Below are 21,206 nucleotides of genomic sequence, written 5' to 3'. Positions count from 1 at the left end.
GAAACGAGGGGAGAGGGTAGGAAATGGACACACTGAAGGAGAAAAACGCGATAATTCGGCGCGTCATCGTAAAGCGTGTAGCTTCGCTCGTAAAAGTTTCCTATGTACGTCGAGGGGAACGTTGAAGGAAATCGTTGCTTTCGTTCGTGGAAAAGGTTCGACGAGAGTCGCGTTGCCTCGTAAAACGAAACGCCTGATAATCGGAAACTTTGAATGGAAAACGTGAATGAAGATATACCGGGTACACGCCTAGATACGGACAACTTTTTTCCTTGTCGCGCGAAGGATTAACAGGTGAAAGAGGAGTTTGACTATTTACAGACTGATCTTTATCGACGAGATTGTGTCGGAAATACTTGTCGCTGTTTGTTTCGGCTTGAATGATGCATACGCTTGTTATTAGACAAATGAATGTACATATATACCAACGTGTCTCAATCTGACCGTGAAATTCTAGATAGAAACAGCGACGTACATTACGACGTGTATTACGATATATCACGACAGTTACGTCACCGTGTTTCCATTGAAAAGTATAATCGCTGGAAATAAATCGAATCTAACGTCGTTGGGTCGTGGCATTAGCAATCGCGTTTGCAATGAACTTGATTCGAAGTTGCTTTGCGCGAGGCCTACCAGGTTGAAACTTACGAGACGGTATAATTGCTTTTGGCGGAACAATAAGTACGCTCATTGTGCCAGGTGTTTAGAGTTCTGGAGAAGCGCGAATAGAGATTGTCGTTGCGTCGATTAAACGTTTTCCTTGTAATTTATAGGGCGTGTCGCGTAACTCGATGATAAAGTATCTTGATGTTTGTTAAAATGATTTGAGGCGGTGTTAGATGTAAGTGCCCGAGAAATACTCTCGATCTTCAACAATATAATTTATTTAACAATCAGCAATCCTTGCTTCTCGACTATGTTTGCTTCGCTGATACACTTGACCCTTCGCACTTCGCCCTTCGCGCCATTACGATATCTGTTAGCTTTTTCGGAACTAGAATTTTTCAGAATTCAATATATTATCGATGTTAGTGAACGATTAGATTATTCGAGGGCTTTCTTTTATATTCTTCCTAATATCGAAGACTCTTGCCATTTTTAGTTTGGTCTTAGTCGGTACATAGATATCGGAAATATAGCCGTGTCCTTACGGACGACCTGACCTGACCTAATGCCATTAGGCCTCGCTTTTGAAAATTCTACTAGGCCAGATCTGGTGCACGCAGGTCAATTCAATGTACATTCTTCGTTGACGTATGGTATCAGTCAAATGAATCTTTAACAAACATCCAACGCTCGGAAATATTCAGGAACTTGAAATGCAATCAGTCGATCGACCAATGAGTAATCTGCCACGCCATAAACGATGATTCATAATTGCTTTTACCGCAATTGCTTTGCCAATGTATTCATCGCAAATACAATTAAATAAATTAGCCGAAACAACGGTATCGTGCCGTCGTTACAAACAAATTAAATCTCGCTCACCCATTTCTACTCACAGTGGCGATCTATAAAGCGAGTAAAACGCTAACCATAATTGCCTTTGTTTATTTGTTAACGTTACTGGAATTGCCAATTCCTTGGGCACGATGATCTCTTCCTTAAACAAACCCAATAATTTCTAAATGGAAAAGTTACTCGGTTATGATAGAACACGAAGAGACGAAGAGGCGTTGCTCCAAAGTTTGAAATCTAAATCATCGCTACCGACAACTCAAGTTGCTCGTGAAACAAACAAAACACCTTACTCGCGACTTAATTAAACTTTTTCGTCGGATTCTCGTCCGGAAGCGCGTTCGGCCGGTTCGCAGCTCGGCGTGTGCTCCCGTTAAAATTCAACGCGCGTTGCATGCATGATAACGAGCGATCAGCATCCGTCGGTTCAGCTTGGTAATTCATGCGCGCAAAACTTCTCCACGGAAATTTCAAATATCCGAAGCTTGGTCTACGTCGCGACCGGTTGCAGCCATTTCTCCTCTAAAAGAAGAAAAAAAAGGAAAAAAAGAAAGACAAAGGAAAAGAGGAAAAGAGAAAGGGTGAAGGGAAGGGAGGAAGTCGATTCGCCAAAGTTTTCTCATTGTCTCAGAGCGCGGAAAAGTTTCGTTGCAATTCCGTAGAAGATAACTATCGACAGCTCGTCGTACTTTGCCAGCTGCTCGCACCCGCCATCGAGCTTCATTTGCAACGAGCTTTTAACGTTAATATCGTCCCACCTAGGTTCGCCGTTTCGGATAAAGAAAATACCGGGAACAGGTTGAACGTGTTCGTAAGCGATTTATAATCTACAGGCGTGATTTCCTTTTTATGCAGCCGCGATATTAAACGGCCGGAAAGCTTCTTGCGCAGCTTTTAAGCGACTCTGCAAGAACTTGAAAGTTTGTACTCAACTATAAAACGATATCGATGGAACGAGACCTGGATTAAGGTCGGTTTATAGATATCCGTTTAGAAACACTACGTCGCTTTCATTAGGATAGATAACATCGCGTGTAATTAAACGCGGTGCTTTATCAACGAAGCGAGACACGTATACCTTGATTAGACGACGAATTTTTATGCATTTATGGGAAATTTATGAACGCAGGAATGCAAAGAGTATGACAAAGAAAAATATATACATAAAGTATTCAATGTGAAGTAGATAGAAAAATTGTTATGTCGATTTTTATAAGCAGATTCATTCGACGATGTTCGGACAGCCTTGCCAAGTTCCAAATTACATTTCCGTTTCGTTCCTGGTCTTCGAGAGTTTCCCTTTACTTAGAGTACTATTCAAAGGAAAGTTCTTCCTCGATCTGGGTCTGTATCCTCTGTTCCCAACTTGTACGAAGTATTCCTAGGCGACTCGGTAGGAGGTAATTTTCGCCGCTTACATTGCTCTAATTACCAACTTTTATTCCTACAACTCTGTTCCTTGGAGAACTCCTTCTCTCTTCGATTACTAAAATTTCTTCGATTCTATCGCGGATGATTTTCAGACAATCTTTTGTGTACCCTACGGTCTTCGTTATCAAGAAATTTGATAATTCGAGAGGAAGATACGAATATGAACGCGAAGAAGAAGCGAGGGAAATGGTAGCGTTAAAGCCGGAGACTCGAGAAATATTCGAAGCAACGGTAATTTCAACAGGAAATATTCACGGAGCGGTAGCGCACTTTTCTCATCGAACAGGCTGCGTTTTCCAACCCCATCGTCTCGTTGCAGAAGCGTCGTCTCGTGTCTAATAACTGTAATTTACTTAGCCAAGAATCGACGTTTAATTACGACTACTTTCAGGAAACGTTTTCAATCGTCCGTATATCTATGATATTCCACGGAGAAGTTGAAATTGCACGAATTCCAAGTACGATCGTTACTACGAGGCTGCATTAATAGATAAGAGACGAGTAGATAAGCTTTATATCACGTGCACCGTTATCTCCTATAGTTACCAAGCTAGAAAAAACGAAAGAAGAAGGAGGAAAGATACAAATTATCGTCGATGAGACAGATCAGTCGGATCGTTGTTCGAATTCATAAATTCTTAAGAAATAAAATCTCTGATGTCGTGGAGATTTTCTAGATCGTTGGCGAGTTTTGTCTCGTGGAGGAACGCTCGGAAATAATTTGACATTTCGGAGGAAGAATCGTGCCTAGCCGATGATCGCTACGGAAATTACACGGAGGAAATAATTACTCGCACCGCTCGTCGTTTTGATTTTACACGCGCTTCTGTAAACACTGCAATTATCATCGTTCGTATATACAACGACCGTACGAAACAGAAATTAGCGCCAGACTGTTTAAACAATTACGTGGTCTCGATAAATCATCGAGACGACGCGTGAAATCGTTGATGACTCGCGATCTCTATATCGTCTGGTCATTGCCGATCGTTTGCGCAATTTCTGTATTTCCCACCAAGTAATTCGCTGAGAATTACGTGCAAAGTTTACCCAGAATTGAAGCAAATCTCTACTAGAGACTAGAGGAAATAATATAAAAAAATCGAGTGGAAGATCAGTGGAATAACGTTTGCATCAAGCTAATTAGTAGACGTCGATTAACATTGAATCGGCAGCCATACGTATGTGGTTCGCGGATATATTCTTTCTTTGGCTTTTAGGTGAGAAATGCTTACGAAGATCGCAAAAATGAAAAATTGATATTCTCATAAGAGCATAGGTATCGCATATAATTGATCTATTGGGTTGACAACTAAGTGATTGCGGATTTTGTCAATACCACCTAATGACAAAATCCGCAATCACTTGGTTGCCAGCACAATATGTAGAGTAACGTTTCTGATATTTCACTCGACGTTTAACTTGCAATATTCTCTTACGCAATAATTAATCAATTTTTTGTAATAAGAGCTGGAGTAGTTCCGTGTATGTTATTTATCGGAATAATCACGATTTTTACCGTGAATCGTTGCGACGCTTGGAACGTGACATAGAAAGGTCCCAAGAATGTCACGTGTAACGACACGAAGCGTAGTAAAAAGCATGCTCTGATAAGATAATCTTGATAACTGTGAAATCGTTGACCGCGCGTATTACCGGGCAAATAGGAAATTGAAGTCGTACCTCGTGTTCAACTTTTATTCTAAATCTTCCGGAATCTTGGTACGAAATTTGATCGCACAGTTGCGATGATATTCGTTTGTCGTAGCCACGCTCTGTGATCTCGATCGATCCAAATTTAAAGCGTTACACAGATCATCATTGAACGCAATTGAAAACAATTGAAATCCTCTGAACGAGACATTAAGGTCCTCCAACAACGAAACTAAAAGCATCTGCAAACCGTTTTGTCCATGCTGCTTTATCATTATTTTCATTTTCTCTAAACGGTGGCAAATTAGAGCGAAGGAAGTAGATCGTCAATGTTCACAAGGGAATCGTTCCAATAACATAATTGTCCGGCCTCTGCCACTCCATTATTTTCTTTAACGTCCAGCAAATGGCTTCTATCTTTGTATAAAGACCAGTTGCATTGTCGTTATAATCGATACGTGCATTGTAATCAATTCGTTATGGATTATTGTTATTCGAACTAAATACGCGGAATAGAATTTTCCCACTAAGTCATCCAACATGTACGTATCGCTTTAGCGTCGAGCCCTTTTCACTTGGCTCGAGATTGGATTTGAAAATCGAATTCTTGCTCCATCTATTTTCGACTATCTGAAACGCACATCCAGAACGTGCATCGTCTACGAGATAAAAATTTCCTTTGCGAAAGTGATTACGTGCCATATTTTGTATAAGTATCCTCGAACTCGAGATCGCACAATTCTCATAACTGCTCAGCTTTTCTAAATTCGTTCTGTCAGACATCCCGCGGGGACGTGTCCATATCGTTCGAACTCGAAGACAGTTAACCGGCATCAAAACGAAAGATGGGTACCAGCATCGCTATCCTCGCTTCCGCGAGGGCGGACTCGTTTCGGACGCGATTATTCGCCACAAACAGTAGCCGTAGAGGAAGGAAGTACGAATTCTCGGGGATGACTGGCGGAACCGTAACACGGTAGTCTAGTCTCTGTCGCGTGGACACACAAACGATGATGTGTGACTCTTTCGTGGGCCGGTTTGAAACACGGCTCGTAAATGTTAATCACCGTTATACCCGGTGAGCCTAATCCAGGCCGGTTGTACACCGCGTTGGCTTCCCTCCCAGCGGAGCCGAGGCGATTCCTGCAACAATTTCGGGCTTGTTTGTTAATGCAGCGTGCACACGAGCGAACGGCTCCCCGCGCTACGATGTATTTAACCTTCGTTGCTGTTGCAATGAAAGATGCAGGTGGAAGCAGCGCATGGAAAGTTAGAACTCGCGTTTCTCTGACCCGCGAGCTATTTGTCGAGAACGCTATACAATTGCTCATGAGAGTATTTCAACGCTTGTCGTAAAAACTACGCATATATTACGCGTGTTACGTGATACGTCTTGAAGTTTCGTTAGCGCTGCGATATCGCTGAAGTTTGAAGATTCCTTTATATTTAATATGAAGCTTCGATTCGATCGTAGAACCGATAGGTGATGATAGACGATGATATTATTTGCAATCGAATCGCAGTACTGTAATTATTGACAGAGAGACGTCGCGTAATCTGTCCTTTGAGTTAGGCTTAGACACGTGTAGCATCTTGAGAGCTAAGTACCGCGCTTGACAATATTTGTCGAGGTGTCGTGCATAAGGTGTCTCGTGTTAATCAGACTCTGCAAATATCTTGAAAATTCGATATGATACGAGACACGCGTTTCGCCACGTTTATATCGCGAGAAATGTTATTTCCTATGAATCAGGCAAATTACGAAAGATGCACGCGAAGTATATTAGTGATACCTTAAATTGTATTAGTGGACGACATCGAGGTTATTCCAGATCAATCAAACGTACATGCGTTTCCAACATCTAATCTGATCACCATATGCATTAAATTTACACGATACGATTCTACTTCCGATCGAAATTCTCTCCCTCTCTCTCGCTCTCGTGAAATACCGCAAATAAAAATTAACCATTCTTAAACTTTCGAATCCTTCTGTTATCTATCAAAGCACAGCTTTGAATTGTAATCAAATCCAAATGGAACACTCCGTGCATTGTATTATATAAATCTAAAAATTCACCATGATATTGAACACGCCTGATTTATCTGAATATCTGCAACGTAACCGATGCTCTCGTCATACAAAAGCTATGCACGTGGATCTGCACGGAAATCCCTCGATCTTGTTCGCCGGAATGACCTTGTGGATATGCTCACGGATCGCACTGCTCGATGGAATCTGTTGAAATAATTACGCAGCATGGCAAAGCAGAGATGCTCGCACGAATAGTTTCGCAAAGTTATTCAAACAGCGTGCCGCGATCTTGGCGGAATGCACGGCCACCTGAGAACGAGTGCACCTGTTCCCGCGATGCAACCTCTGATGGATCCGAAGAATTTCATGCTCGAGCAGCTGGATGCCTTTGTGGCGTATGGGAACCACGAAAGAGCAACGTCACAATAAGCAATGCAATTGCCGCGGTAGCTCGCCACTCTTTCCTTCTTTAATTACAACGAATCCGCCTGCGAGTTACACCGTGTCCACTGATTCCATCTTGTCAGAGAATTTTCGAACGTGATTTAAGATTTATAGCGGGTGTCAATTGCCGAACATGTTCATTAAGAATGAAAAACTTTCATGAAACTTTGCAATGAAAGCGTAGGTGTGGTTAGAGTAAGGAGAAACGATTTTGAAATATTTATCAAAGTTTGAGAAGGAGTTGAGCGAAAAAAGAAGATTCGCGAGTTTCCTTACGAGCAGAGTAATTTTGAAATCTGGTCTAAGCCAGGGTAGAAAGAAAGGTCGTGGAGGAATAATTTATGTGGCTGAACCCACTAACCGAATCGTCGACGATGCGGACGAAATTTCACCCTTGAATTTCTTTCGCTTGAATTTTTATCGAATAAAGTTTCAAGCGTTTGACGTTTAACCAACGACTCCACAATTAGTAGGAACGTTAAGAAGTTTATGTAATAACAAAACATTACCGGAAGTTTTTCGAACTTTTTAAAGCCTAGAAAGTAAAAAATTAAGCTCGTGCATATGGGAACTATTCGTTTAGATCGCTTTACTTTCGTCTGAGGATATTTTTTTTTTTTTTACAGGAGCATTACAGCGCTTGCATAAGGCTCCTTGCATTTTCTATTATTAAATATTCTATGGAATAAGTCCACCATAAGCCTGTAGGCAGGTAATGCATTAGATATTACTAGCCGACTCAACTATTATCCTTAATCCCATGTGGGACCAGGTATACTTCAACCGTTGCAAACCACGTTGCAACCTGATATTTACAAGTCTGCCTGACGAATGAAATATTCAAATCTAAATTCGCGAACACGCGGAATTATCTCGTAGTATTACGATATAAGCCTGAAAAACGTCGAAGTAACACGATGGAAACGTTCGAACGGTCGAAATTGTGCCCGCAGAAGTAACCAGGTGTAACGTAGTTTAAAGCCGGCATGTGGCAGCTGATCTTTTCCCACGGTGTTCGCGGCAGCCCGAGGAAGTTCAAGAATGGACTGGACCATCGTACTTCCCTTTGCTCCACCTCCGTTGTTTTTTTCACCTATTTTGTTCGGCAGACCCGCTCTTCTACGGTCCTGCGTTTATAATTCCGACGACGACGACAAAGAACTAACTGGGAATGCAAAGTAAGAACCCCCGTTTCTGAGCGTTTTCGTGGTCACAGGACAACGATACCTTTGAATCGACGGTTTTGCAAACATTTTTTAACGTATCTGTCCTGAAATTATCTTGTAAGAAGAGATCGTTGTTTTGCCTTGTAAAAAGTTTACGTTTGTTTACGGCAGATCGTTTTAACGTTATACTTCGTACGTAATTTGATCACTGTGTTGTGAATAAAATTGCAAATAAAAGGGGTTCGACGTGTGTCGTTCCAAGTTAAAGAAGTTAAGTTAAAAAATATAGGAAATGGATGAGAGTGGAAGACTCGTTATCTTTCAGAAAGCGAATATCACTGAAACAAGGAAAAGAAAAGACGGTGAAAGTAGGAAGAGATCGACACAATCGATGACGGCGTGCAACAGAGGAAGGGGATCAATTTATGTCGTGAACAGGATATCGAATAGATTCTAGTTCGACTCGGATCCGTGGAAGATTCTAATTTTAAACAACACGTTCGACTCGACTGTTGCGATATCTCTAGCCTCCTATGAATCTCGCAGTATACATGAAAAAAAGACAAACTTTCTCTATTTTAAACGATCGCCTCCTGTTACATTTCACTGGAACGAGGAAAAGGTAGAGAAGATACATCTAGGAAGATCGCAATCGACGATGTCGTGCAGCTGAAGCTTCTACTTGCAGCTGGTTAACCTGTATATCAGATTCTACCGGAAATCATCAATTTTCTACGACGCTAAATGTATTAATATTCCGCTTGCTGCTTGGAATTTTATATATATAATATATAATATATATTATATAAATATTAATTAATAATATTATATAAAATTTATATAAAAATATTTATATTATATATAGAAAGTATTATACGTAGGAGGATATCGGATCCGTAAAGAAGATTCGTTTGTGTTCACGTATTCATCTCAATTGCAAAATTCCAGAGGATATCGCTTCGGACCGGGGAAATGATATTTCGTAGTCTGCCGGTCAGATTCGGCGGGTATAGAGGATATTATACATGGGTGTGGCTGTCGAAATAGGGGTGGAATGGAGGAATAGAACCCGTAGCGGTTTATGTAAATCAAATGCTACGCGTAGCGATGCCGTCTAATCAAAGATTTCTCCTCTACCCTACTTCCAGTTCGCTGAAATTCAATCTCTTGAGCTTACATTGTGTCTTTGTTTCGTCTTCCTTCGATTAAAACTGTCATAATGTAGTTATGCGGGTATTTTAATTGGTCTAGCGCGTCTAGCGTGCTACGGTATTACGTAGTTAGGGCAGATAATTTTGTAGTTTTGATAATTTCAGTTTAACAGAATTTTAATTCAACCGATTTAAATGCGAAGACCTGAATCTACAACTGAAGAGCTTTGAAAGTTCCTAACCACTTCCTCTGCGAAAGTTTCATAGCTCAAGCTACTCGACATCCTTCCGAAATAATCGCAAGGAATAGTGAATCGATAATTATCTTAAAAGACGATAACACAAATAGAACAATGACGAATAAGCGAAGGAAGGAGTGCACAGCGAAAGGAGCATAAACACAACAAAGGAACAAAAGACGAAACTAATATAGGGAAACCGATGTCCGATGAAGCTTCGGTTCTATTCGTGGACCTATTCGAACATAACTGCCGGAGGGTAATAGTTCGTTAAAAAGAATCTCGAGATGCTTCCGGAAGAGGCACGTGTTCTTGTCGGGTATCGTCGTCGACGAGAGCGGAACGGAGCAGCTGGCACAGATTTCATTAATTAAGCGCTCGTTGCTTCCACAACGGCGCTTCGAGCGTAATTGAATCAGTCCTGGCAAAGCGTTTCGGAGAAGTGACAAAGACTGAGCGGTCGAGAAAGAGAAAAAGAGCACATCATCGGGCAGCGCGACGTATCTAACAAAGATTAAACTGCGTCAAGATCGGCCGATTCGATTTGAAATTAAATAGTATCCGGATCGTATTGGATCCACCTTTTTGCGCGGTGGTTACCGGTTTAATTGCACGTTAAATCGGATAATCGGTTCGCGTCAAATATAACAGCATTAGTCGGCTTTCTTTCTATCGCCGAGCGTCGATTTCCCTGATCGATTCGCCGATCCGCCTCCTCCTCATGGAACCTTTAATTTTCCCTCTACCCGAGAATCACCGAGTCAATTTCTACAATATCTTCCGTATGCACGTGTTAGTTTAACGTCAGATTGCTTTGGCAGTCCGGTACTACCACGGCGCTTTCCCCAGAAGCGGCCTGGTGTCCGTGCGGATTTCCTCCACTTTAATAAAAAAAACAGAAGATTGCTTTGGCAGTTTCAATTTCGATTAAACCTAAAAATATTGGAATTCGAAAGGAGGGAAAGAAGCCAGAAACAGTTCTTAATCCGCTGACTCTTTGGTGTTACAGCTCTCGTAGCATGTCTTGACGAGTAGGAGAGGCTCTTCAACGGGGTTTTCGGCAGACAAGGGTTCTCCAAAATGGCGGGCGGTCAGCAGCTTCCCGAACAGTACACGGTACCGCAGCTCGCTAGGGTCTTCCATAGCCTGCCGCACCTCAACGTCTCTCTCCACTCGGTCAATAACACCTTCAATCCACATTCCGAAATCTATCTCGAGGTAAGTGCAAATCTGTCTCCTCTGCCGTTTCTTAAATTTTATCCGAAATCTTCCGGTTCTTCGACGAGAAACGAAACTCTCGCCGGGATATTATCGTATCTCGTCAATTGCTTGACGATCAGAAGCAATGCGCGAATCGTGTCCACGCCACCGGTAAGTTTCGACTGGGTCAGCGAAATAAATGGCGTATCGCGTGGTTAACAGAATCGCGATATCAATCCACCGGCTCTGCTCTCTAGTTATGTTAGTATACGAAAGCAATCCAGGCTCGATTCCGTTTTGGCCAACGTACAGAGAGCATTCCCGTCGATTTCAAGCAAAATGTTCCTCGATGCTTTCCCCGTCCCAAAGAAATGAGAGATTCTTTGGCAATGCTCCGTGAACCGAGCATTCGTCGAGATAGTTACAAGCGTTGGATCCGTTTCTGAAACGAATCAGAAAGTTGTTTGGCTAAATTTGGATCTTTTGGAGATGTGATGGTTCGATGGAATTCGTCGTACACGAGTAGTACAATTTTTATTAAATTTAATATTAATATTTTAATATCGATATATGTGTAATACAATATATATGTCGGGGTTGCATTAGAATTTTGGGCGCGTATCAATTCTTCATTTTTATTTGCCATCGTTTTGCACAACAGAAGTTATATTTACACGTATAAATATGACTTTTACAAAGTTTAACGATTAATAAGTTTAACGAACGCTGTTAACAATATTCTTGGGTTCAAACGAATCCACGGTCAACGGGGAAAACTCTTTGTACAATAGATTATATTTTTCCTGAGACATGAAATGAAGTTAGATGTGACGCTCGGTTACTTTCTGACTGACCACACGATATCAGTAAACTCTTCAAGATCACAATAAAAGACTCACGATCACATTTGTCAATTACATATTGATCAGGGATATCAATAAATTCTAGACGCCGTTACTAGGCAGACCCGCGTAGAGCCAGCATTGCTCCGGGCCAGGACTTGTTTGTTAATACAGCATGTTCCTCAATATCGGTACTTCTTCTGTCAGGTAAAAACGTTCATCCCGTGACCGTGACTACGTTCAGCGACCAGTTGTGTCACCTCGAGTCCAAGTATTGGGGTTCTTTCCAAAATTCATAAGAAAGGCCCGATGTCCCTACATCTCCGACATATATAAAGTAAAAGCAAAATGTCCTGTCTTAATCAGATTATCGTTCGATTCGAAGCTTAAGCTATGATCGAAAGTTTTATTTGCAGTTTCAGAGAAATATAAAAATTGATTGCGGAACGTTAAATTCTTTGTTACATGAAAAAAATTATCCTGTAATTCGTGGTTCCAGTTAGCACGCTAATTAGAGTAATCGTTTCACAGGACGTTTTGAAAGCTATTTGACTTCGAAAATTGGGCGCCGAACACGCTGTGCGTGAAATAATCGTGAAATCGTCGAGCTCCACGAATCTTATTAATTCCCTCGTTTTGTACCATTTACTCTGGCAATTAATTACCGCGTATAAAATCTGTGAAGCTCTGTAAAATAACTAGTCGGGAAACATATTACGTCTCGTTCAATTCGAAAGCGGCCGCGACTATCCGTAAAAATATTTCCTTGAATCGCGCTAATTAACACAGGCTGCGCAACCCTCTAGTCGGAGCAAGATGAAATTACACGATGTTCCAGTCCCATCGGACGTTCGAATCCTCGTTTTTCCACTTATTTTCTTTGCCCCTCTCCCTCGTATTTTATTGGCCATCTCCACACGTCCGTCTACGAGAGTAAATTGCCTGGCGTTCCCGTGTCTTTCGACGAAACTCTGTACGAATGTACAATAATGACGTGTTAACCGACTGACATTCTTTTTCGTCAACCCCGCCGGGTTTACCTGGGTCCAGTCGCGTGCCGCTCGTTTCAAATCTCAAATCTTCACCGTCTATCGTTTGTCCGCGTGTTATTCGCGAACTGACGCAAATGCGTTCGTGAAACGTGATCGTATCGCGATAGTGCGCGAATAAAATGTTAACGACGTGCACGTACAATATTCGCGAACTGTTTATCGGTGAGTACGCCTCGTAAAAACCGCTCGAGAGGATGGAATATCTCGATTGACAGACGTAACCTTTTCCGCGAACGTTCGACGAAAGCGGGAAAAATGACGGTGACCTACCTGGAAGAAAACGAGTATCCCGGACGGCACGAGATAGTTCCTCGGTACGTTCTCTTTTTTTCGGGCGAAGTGTTTCTTGTCCCGTCCAGACGGATGGCTGTCCAAAAGGCAGCTGTATCGAGGAAAGAATCACACGGTTCGACGTAACAAAGTGGAAGAGAAAGAGAAAGAAGGGTGAAGGAAGGAAGAGACAGGACACGGCCGAGATGAGAAGCGAAGAGGAAAAGGACGAAGAGAAACGCAGCTGGATGCCACGAGTGCACGAGAATCCAAGCTGTGTGTAACTGGAAAGCACAATGGCCGGGAAAGCTCAAACAATGCACAAAGGCTTTCGTATAATACGCCTGGGGCAACGTGTGGGCTTTAACGGGCTCGAAACGTCAGACCGCTAACTAGCGATGGGCTCAAGACACTTCCAGTCGCTTCGAATAGTATCTCCAGCCAGTCACATGATATTTCCGAGTTAAGGGTTACCGAATTAGCTTGTTATCGTTCCGTCTTCGTGATCCTTCAGAGGTTTCCACAGTTAGATCTGAAACTAACGCGAACATTGATCGTTCGTTTCACGTACCATCGCTGTTATTCTGTATCTTAATTATTAAAAACAATATCAATAATTTCGAGATTTCTAAGGTCTTCGAAAATGAATCGAGCCGTTCACTTCGCTAAACTAAAAACACGAAACGGCGAAAACCAATCTAAATTACAAAATTTTTTATCGAAACAGTTGCGATCGATGTTCATTGTGAGATACTTGAAACTACGTCGCATTCAAATTTCAATTGGTCAACGTATGATTATATTTCCATATATTAATAGAATATCGTAGAAGAATAATCCTGCACTTTTATCCCGATAAAAGTTACCAAACGTAGTAGAACAACATCGATATTTCACGTTTCGGTACGAGCCTTTCCCCATCGCTGCTTACGCGGTATTCTCTCCCTCTACCACAGCAACCTCTTGCCCCGTACTCCAAAAGCATCGGGTTCTCGTGGCTCTCGACAAGAAGTACGATCGCCTGGTGCAACGTCTTTCGTTGCAGATGTCGAGGGCATGGGCAACATATTACTACGGGATCAAGACGGATATCTCGTTGCGTTTGAGCAATTCGATTGTCGCTCGTTCTCGAGATTTCCTGGGAAAGAGGTGCGTGCAACGGTGCTCACGTACATTGATCCTTTTTCATGTAATCGGCGAAATGAACGCTGTCCGCCCAATTATCGTACCGGCAGGTGCCGGATAACGAGAGCAACAGGAGGAAGTAGCACGTGTTTTGACAACGTTCATATCGTACGAGTGCTCGCAATCGAATTGTGAAATTTGTATAATTTTCAATTTCGATTTGGGGTCAAGCTTTATGAGTGTGAATATTTGTGCCAAGTAATTATTTGTTTGCGCGTTGCGTCAACCACGTACATAAACCTTGACTGCAATATAAATGTGCGATCGCTTTTAATCCTTTCTTCTTTTTTTTTTCTTGCTTTAATTTCATGAAATCGTTGAAAGAAGGTCGAAGGAACAAGAATGTGTAACGACCCCGATAAATTCGCGAATAACAAGCATTTGCCGGTTAATGAGCACATCCATATCGATACCGATGGTGGATTACGCTTTCATTACCGCATACAGAGCGTTTCCTGTTTCCTGTTCCAGTTTCTCATCAATCATATTTCTTGTTCATGCGTTTTCAATCATTGTAAATTACAGAGGAAACGGTTTCTCTCGCGTCGTTGTTTCTCGTATCCAGCTTTCCTTCGCTTCCTCTTTTGTCTGCCATTTTTCTTTACCCCCTCCCTCCTTCCCCCTGCCTGTCCTTCCTCTGCTTCGTTGCTGCTTTTTCTGCTTCAGTCAACCGGTGGATATTTCATTTTTCCCTTTCTTTCAGACTGTTTAACGTTTTCTTTCTGCTCCTTCGTAAGTTCCATTAACGTTCCGTTTTATGCGCTATTTCCGCCATTTTCTGCCTTTGAATCGAAACAGATGGAATTACCTTCAGCGTATAACGGAATTAAATAATACAGATATTCCGCTTTTCATAATATTCCTTCCCAGTACCGTCTGTTCTGTATCAAGCTATACGCTATATACCTGAATGAACGTTCGAACGTCTTTAAATTGGCATAATATCGGCGGATCGCTCGAAATCGTTCAACGATCGTACGAACCGTCAGAAACGAAAAGTCAAAAAGGGGAAGAAAATAGAGGAAGGTAAATAGCGTCATAACGTGGAACGTTTACACTGGCCTGGTTGATCGTCGTATATCGGTGACATCGAAAGCGTGCGAAATTTAGCTGGCATGCACACGCAGACACGTTACTCTCGCATGCGTCGTCGGTAGGGTAGTCAGCGAAGGAGAAGCCTCGAGGAAACGCCTGTCTGAGCACCCTCGACGCAACACGAGCTCTGGTAATTGGGTCCCCGGCTATTGTTCCTGCTGCTTGAAAATATTTCACGAAGCGCCCGTTGCAACGGCACCACCGCGCCGGGTAATTAAATCGTGAGATGGCGTTTTGTCGTATCTTTCATCGTTTGTTTTCTAACCTCCAATTCGACTGTAGATTAACGATCTCTCCCTCTCTCTCTCTCTCTCTCTCTATCTATCTCGTTGCACCCTACCTTCCAGCTCTGTCTTTTTCATTTTCGTACAAATCGGTTTGTAGAAATTACCGTTTCATTACGCAAATTTTCTTTCGTCGTATCTTGTTACATTGCCATGTTAAATAGACAATTTTCATAATGTTCGAAGTTGAAAAAAGAAAAAAGAAAGAAGGAACTGGCGACCTCTGGTACCGAAGTGCGTGACTGCCTTAAAGAAGGGCACTGTACTTTAGTTAAGAGGATTTTTGTTCCAAAGGTATCTCACGTACTTACAAACGCCTTGAAAGAAATCGGAAAAAAGCCCGGGTACGACGACCCTGCTGGTAACCCTCTCTCGTTCATTCTATTTTCAGATTAGCATAACAAGCAGATAATATGACACAACTTAATTATACTGTCGTAATTTAAAGAATTACCATACCGTAGAGGTTTAAGCCAATGTACTTGCAAATAGGGATATTATCGATCGAGATTAACGATGGGAGGTATCTTAATTAATTTCACATACGTCCATCTCCTCGTAACGAGTCATTTTCTTTTTATTCATATAGTAACGAAACCGTGTCATTCTCAATGTTCACGTTTAACAATTAAAATCTTCGATACCCTTTCCCATGTATTTAGTAAAATTACGTAATATTCACTGCGCAATTATTTCCCTCCCTTGATAGAAAGTCATTTTCCGTGTACAGAAAATTCGTTCCGATGGATTAACTACCGTAAATTACGTTTTATGTAACGCAAAGTACTTACGCGATTTAATCGAAGTATCGAATATTTCAAAATAGCCGAAAGTATCCAGAGATTTACACATCATGTGCCTCGATTGATAAAATCAGGGAAACAATTCAAATCAACCAGCGATTTTTGTCAACAAATTTTTCAAACGTTTCCGAGAATAGACAGAGTTGTGATTGTCCTCTCAACAAGATAAGTCTCTCGGCACTACAAAGAGCTTGTTTAATCTGGCACAAACGCGGCGGACTTTTCTGATTAAAGTCGATTTACAACAAACGTTCCTGCTAATTCCACTGAACGTTGTTCGGGGAGAGCTCCTACTCTCTTTCCCTCTTCGCCAGTCACTCGAATAAGTGCGTCCGAGTTCTTTACGCGTCGACGTTCTGCCACGGACACAACGAAAAGAGAAGGAAAGGAAGTAGAACGTTTCTACGATTCGTCGACTACGAACGTGGCGGCTACGTGGTGTAAACGTGAAGAGGAACACGAAGTCGCACGTGTTACGTTGCGACACAGAACAAATGGAATGGTGTCGAAAAACACAGTCGAGATCCTTTTGACTTAAGAACTCGATCATTCAGATTCGAGGAGAGTTTTGTAACGTGACGATATAAAAGAACGGAGTATGCTAGCAGGACAAAAGAAACAACGCGTTTTTCGAACGATGCAATAAGAGAGGGCGGTGAAGCCCGTATTTACTCTTTCAGAGGTTCGCGAGTCTCGAAAGAGAATTCATTTGCGATTTTATGTGCTACCTTCCTAGACAACCGGGTCCCATGAAGTTCGAGCACGCCCTTTCCGCACGTCCCTTCTTTTCTCTCTCTCTCTCTCTTTCTCTCTCTTCCTCTATCTCGAGTGCACTTCCGGATTTATTCCAGAGCTTCTGTCGCACTAGGTGCAACGACCGTCTTCAGTTCGTGTTCCGTAAACTGTAAACAGAGGCTTGTTGTCTAGACGCGATTCAGGTCTCGAAATTCGGCCACTCTTTCTACCTCTATCTTTGACTATCAAGCTGCAAACGAGAGTAATTAATACAGTAAGAATGGCTATTACGATTCATATTATCGTTGACGTTTTCACATTTTCTATAGCTGCAGCATAGAAAATGCTCGACGATTTGCAACGCAACCAAACAGAAATCGTTTCCAAACCAACTTCTTTGCTTTCCTGAAGTTTTGATTTTCGAAAAGTTTGCCTAGAAAATGATCTAGGTGGATGATGTCAAGAAATCGCATTTGCATAGGAAAACTGCATACGTTCGATTCTTCCGATCGTAGAGCAATCGTACGTGCGAAATTCAGTTCGACGCGCAACGAGGTTTGTTTGGAAGAAAAGCGTATCCGGTTGCCGGCTGGGAAATGCGCCAGTGAAAGAAAGATTTTCCATAAATTCACACGTCTCTCTGTATCATTCGTCTTCAACTAACTGTCAACGAAACTGTCGCCGAAGTTCTCGACAAAAGTGAGAAACAGATATCTCCCTGGCTAGCATCATGGTTCACGATCATTTTCTTTTCTCTGTCTCCAACTTGGCGACACATATCTGCTTTTTCTTTGCCAATCGGTTGTGCTACTGGGTATCTGAGTATCGTTGCTGGATGACTCGGTTTCTCTGCCACCGATCATCGTTGGAGAATTTCTAAGGATGTAATTATCTACATCGAACGCGATATTTAAGATATTTTACGAGTTTCGTTAACCAGTTAGCTGTTGCGACCTCTTTGAAAAGTGTGTACCTAAAATGTGTTGCGAAAAGTAAGCGATGACGAGTATACTCGTCAAACACAGAGTATACGTGGCTGTTATAATATAGAATTAAGTTCTAATGAAATGACTGTTTTATTTTCCTTACGCATGACGAGTAAACTCACGTCACAACACAAAATATCGCCATTTCTTCATGACGAGTATACTCGTCAAAAACAGCTAACCGATCGAGCATGTTCTTCTCTTTCTCTTATACGAATCGAGGTAATGAAATAATTTTTTGCCAGAGGAATTCCATTTCTAAATTTGGGAGAAATGTAAAACATCAAATTGATGATATCTTCGTTATAAATTTTCAAGCTATTGTACTCGGCTTTGCTTTGTTCACGTCGCTTCAGCAATTACTTTCCAGAAGCATTGTTCGAAACAGTCGAAATGGACGTAGCATCTAGCTGTTTTCAATATTCATGACACGTTTTGAAATATGTAACACTCGCAATCGTGTTGTTCAGTCTAGAGAACATTCGTACCAATTAAATAAATTATACTTCAGTTTGTTATTAACCGGCCGGCGTAATAAACTGACAAACTGACTGAAATTAAAATTCGTCTCTCATTTTAATTTCATTATTGTCCTTATATTCGAATCGCTTTAAAAAGCTCTAAACTTTGCTACGATTTTTCTGCGAAAGTTAATATCCCTGCAAATTAAAATTTTGCCGTTGTCGCTGTTTGTTACACGTGGAAACATAGAGAGGATCGGCTTCCGCGAAAAATCACAGGCATCGAGAATTATAGGCGAAGTTTATCGATGTCGCGTAAATAATGAAATGCAATATGTACATACACCGGTCGATGTAGCGGGTTTCACGGGGTGACACGCGAGCCGCGAGGGTGGTTGACCCCACGGTGGCGTGCAGGCCTTTGAGTAACACGACAGAAAAATCAAATCTTCCGCGAGTCACAGCAACAACGACCGCGCGATACACCTTTTAAGCGTACTAAGCTTCCTCGCTAAACAGAATATGCGACAGCACTCTCCGCCACGCGTTAATCCGCCCTCTCTGCCAAACCAGATGGATTAATGAAATAACGAGGATAAAAGTTACTACACAGCTGATAACGACGACACGATTTATCTTTGTTGGATCACGGTGTCGATATAGCTCGCGTGAAAAAATTCAATTGGCCATCGCCATTAAAAAATAATTTCAGTCATGAAATTCGGTTATTCCGTAATAATCTCGTCTGTGCTCTCTGGATCCTAGATTTTTGAATCCTGTCATCCCACAGAAGCCACTTCGATCAATTCCATAAATCGAAAAGCAAAGAAAGACGACGATGTTGGAAACATTTTGCTAATTTGCCTTACCGTTACTTTACTGTTACTCGTGTCATCTTACAGCGAATGACTCCGTGGTAATAAATAAAAATGAAGTTGACCAGTCTGGCTCCTTAGAGGTTCGTATTGCGTATAAAGAAAAATCAATGGGTAAAGAAATGAAATTTCAAATAGCAAATATCCATCCGTCTGTCGATAAAACACATTTACGAGGACAGATTGTTACGAGGGAAGTTTCCACAGTGTCAATAACGATAACAAATACAGCAACTTGTAGCGGCGATTTCGAAAACTTTTCAATCTGCTCTCGTAATGCCTAAGGTACTGGCGGCAATCGACGATCGGCGATCGGCGAGCATTCTGGAGCACGTGAATTCACTATGATTCACTCGGCGTGAGTCACTGTACGGCGGGCGACGATCTTCGCGAGACAGGCAGATCACCTTTCGACATCCTTGCAGGCAGTTAATTAGCGCGAACAAGAGCAACAAGCGTGTTCTATAGCGGCTTTCGCTAATAATATGCTTCGATCGAGCGTAACCGGTGGTCCCGATTAGCGCACGCATCCGTCGGCGATCGGCCACGATTCGGTTCAACGTTCGCGTTATCGGGCCGGGAAATTAAGAGAACGTCGAGTCTAGTCGCGGATGTCCGCGTGGTTACTGGAAATACTCGTTCGCGTCGCATTTCTTTTAGATTGTCGCCGTGTGTGACGTTCGTGTTCTGCGTGGTGATACCTCGTGCTCCACGATATCGAGACGGTTATTGCAATTTTTATGCGTTCAGGAAGTCGAGTTTTAAGCTTAATTAACGGTACTGGTCGCGTGAGCGGCAGCTACGAATAATCATTAATTAGAAAGTAGCTGGGAAGCTTCTCTGATCTCTCTCTCTCCCTCTCTCTCCATCTCTCTCTTTCGCTCTATAGCAAGGAGTCATTAGCGCTCGCAGGAAATTTTGGAAAAAGAAAAACGAAAGAAAACGGAGCATCCCGACGATGCTAGATTTAATTAAACCTCGAGATTTCCGGCTGCGCCGAAAGAAACACTACTCGAACGTTAATTGCCAGAAAAATAAGGCAAATGCAAACGGCGGTGCGGGGGGAGGAAAAACGGAAACGATAAAGATGAGATAAGGAGGTGGTATACGCGAACGGTTTTATTAAAGATGCACGGTGATAACTAACGTTTAACTTTAATTAACAGAGTCTCGGGATACTTGGAAGTATCCCTGCAGCCTGGTTAATCCTGACGTTGCTGGTGCTCCTGGTTTACCTGGTAACGAGATGCTGCGACCGGAAGCCGCGCCCCAGGAGGTCGATAACCCTGCTGAAATGCTCGCTGGCCATCCTGGCGTTGCTTTGCAGCGGAGCTGTTGCCGTCGGCCTCTACGGTAACGACGACGTGCACAACGGTTTGGTGCAATTGGTGGCCGCCGCAAAGAACGTCGATGGTATTCTCATGGGTGTACGGAATCAGGTTGGTCTGCTACCACGAGATACGTCTGTTTGACACGGACTCTCAAACGTCCTCCTGCCCGATTCTAATTAGATACGCTCCGATGATGATATCGTTATTTGCCTCGTTCGAATTACATAGACGCATATATCGATTCAGAATAATAATCGATGTTTCGAAATCAATGGCGAACTTGGAACAACAAATTATGGATGTTTATGATAGCGACGTTTGTATTGTGCAATGAAATAATTAATCGGAGTAGATTTGTTGGTTCTTTCGAAATTTAGTTCGTTGGTTGGTGTTTTATTCGATCTATGCTTTATTTTTATCTCTTTTTATCGTATTTATAAATTAAATTAAATCATTTGGAGAAAACGTTGTTTTTAGAGAAAGATAAAGGAAACGAAGAATGTTATC

General features: G+C 42.1%; 1 protein-coding gene across 3 annotated transcripts in view; it reads left to right on the top strand.

Moving 5' to 3' along the window:
- The window catches only part of LOC122569163 (protein tweety), a 40,141-nt gene that overhangs the window by 14,593 nt on the left and 4,342 nt on the right, over positions 1-21,206 (top strand). For all 3 annotated transcript variants that reach the window (XM_043729747.1, XM_043729748.1, XM_043729749.1), the window contains 2 exons: positions 10,590-10,798; positions 20,535-20,807. In XM_043729747.1, the coding sequence (XP_043585682.1) occupies positions 10,661-10,798; positions 20,535-20,807 (411 nt within the window). In that variant the 5' untranslated portion in view covers positions 10,590-10,660. The remainder of the gene's footprint in view (positions 1-10,589; positions 10,799-20,534; positions 20,808-21,206) is intronic.

Source organism: Bombus pyrosoma, linkage group LG7 (assembly GCF_014825855.1).
Source record: "Bombus pyrosoma isolate SC7728 linkage group LG7, ASM1482585v1, whole genome shotgun sequence".
In the NCBI taxonomy this organism is placed as follows: Eukaryota; Metazoa; Arthropoda; class Insecta; order Hymenoptera; family Apidae; genus Bombus; species Bombus pyrosoma.
Note: the sequence above shows the minus strand (reverse complement) of the source record. Positions and strands in the feature narration are given on the sequence as shown.